Here is a 1,689-nt window from a genome sequence, read left to right as displayed (position 1 = left end):
AACCCCTGAAAAGGAGTAGACATTACCCAGCTGGAAAGCACTAAACCAAGATAATTACTGTAATTTAAGTCTTTCCGTCTGAGAAATATGATATTCTAGCATAGTTTGTAAACAAAGAACTCGGGGAGGATAAGAAAAACCCCTTAATTTATAGTGACAACTAAATATCGTTTTAAAATATAGTCATTCTAATCAAAACCACAAAATTGTATTCTTATATATTATGATATGTATTAGGTTGATACCATATAGCAATGCATTAGGTGGCACTATCAGCACGTTAAACCCAGTTTATTCAATTTAGCAGCTCTTGATGTGTTGCAGGAAATAAAACCTAAGCATACGAAATTGGACGGTGAGATGGTTTGTGTAGTATCTCTAACGCAGGCTCCTCCAAGAAAACCTACTTCGCCTGGAATTCCTTCACCATGCAGTACGGAAAACAGCCACTGGATGGAGCGTTTGATCAAAGAGCCAGGAGCACACAGGTTTTCGAGTAGCAGTAAGAGTCCAGGAGGGGTTAGCATTGAAGCAACAGAGAAATCAATGAGCAACAAGCAAATACCAGGCGTACCAGAGGTACCAACTGCAAAATCTTTAGGAACGCCTGTAAACTCAGCCTTTGGATCCACTCTCCCAAAAGTCAGCAAAATTATACCAATTTTCAAAGGAAAGTTGATGCAAATGAATGGAAGGATCACAAATCAAACAGATAGGAAGAAAAAGGAAAGTGCTGAAAGGCATTCACCAATGAAAAGTGTGGGCGTTTCGTCTTCTATGCTCTCTGTGCACAAATCCAGCATAATTCAGGTTTTCAAACACATTCAAAATATGCCAGTCAAAACTCCTACTGACAGCAACATTCTTCAGGTAAAGAACATGAAGACACACACAACACATGGTGCACCCATATTCCGATGGAAAACCCAGTCTAGTGGACAAAATGCTAACTCTGATTTTTCTGAAAACTCAGCTTCAAGTGGGAGTCCAAGTGAGGTCAGTCGCAAAAAGACAAATTCTCCATTCTTTCTTAAGAATGTTGGACCAGTGCTTCAGAAATCAAACACCAGTCCATGTCTGAATACACATGAATCTTCTACTTCCAGTGCAAGAAAGGGGAAAAAGTTTACAAGTCAAAATACTACTCAATTTCTTGAGAAACAACACCAGTCAATGGATGTGCATTTGCAGATTTGTAAATTAGACAGTGAAATGACAAATTCCAGTTTGTCACTGCAACAAACAAAGAGATCAAATAAAGGAGCTGGGTTAAATATTCATGAATCTGTCTTCAAAGATACAGTGTGCATGGCCAAAAGCGAAGAAAACAAAGCAGCATGCCACTCTAAGGACTGTACTGCTGAGACAACCAGTCACCATTCCAAACCTAACTTTGAACAGGTAAAGAGCAGGGCTCATTCTCACTTCTTCTCACTAATTCAAAAACAACATTAAGCAATAAAGAGCATGACTTTCATCATGTTCTACCATCATTCTCAATATAGTTTTCTAAAATTCTACCATAGAACTTAATGTTTTCAGCCACTGCTGCTTTTTTTCTGAAAGGGAAGATGATTAACTGTGTTTTGTGAAAGGAACGCTTCTTTAATTTGAGACTTTTATGATGGGTAATTAGTTTTCCTTTGTTTTAGACAGTTTATCCAGGTCTGTGTGAGGTTAACATGGTGA

At 38.3% G+C, this 1,689-nt stretch overlaps 1 protein-coding gene across 1 annotated transcript; it reads left to right on the top strand.

Moving 5' to 3' along the window:
* Positions 1–324: 324 nt before the first annotated feature.
* LOC102043044 (uncharacterized protein C18orf63-like) lies at positions 325–1,401 on the top strand (the record flags this gene model as incomplete). Its single annotated transcript, XM_005431548.1, has 1 exon — positions 325–1,401. A coding segment is annotated over one exon (1,077 nt), but the record flags the coding sequence as incomplete, so codon positions are not given.
* Between the last annotated feature and the right edge of the window lie 288 nt (positions 1,402–1,689).

The sequence above is a fragment of the Geospiza fortis genome, unplaced genomic scaffold, assembly GCF_000277835.1.
Source record: "Geospiza fortis unplaced genomic scaffold, GeoFor_1.0 C13781616, whole genome shotgun sequence".
Lineage (NCBI taxonomy): Eukaryota > Metazoa > Chordata > Aves > Passeriformes > Thraupidae > Geospiza > Geospiza fortis.
The sequence above is the reverse complement of the archived record's forward strand: the minus strand, read 5'-3'. Positions and strand labels throughout refer to the sequence as shown.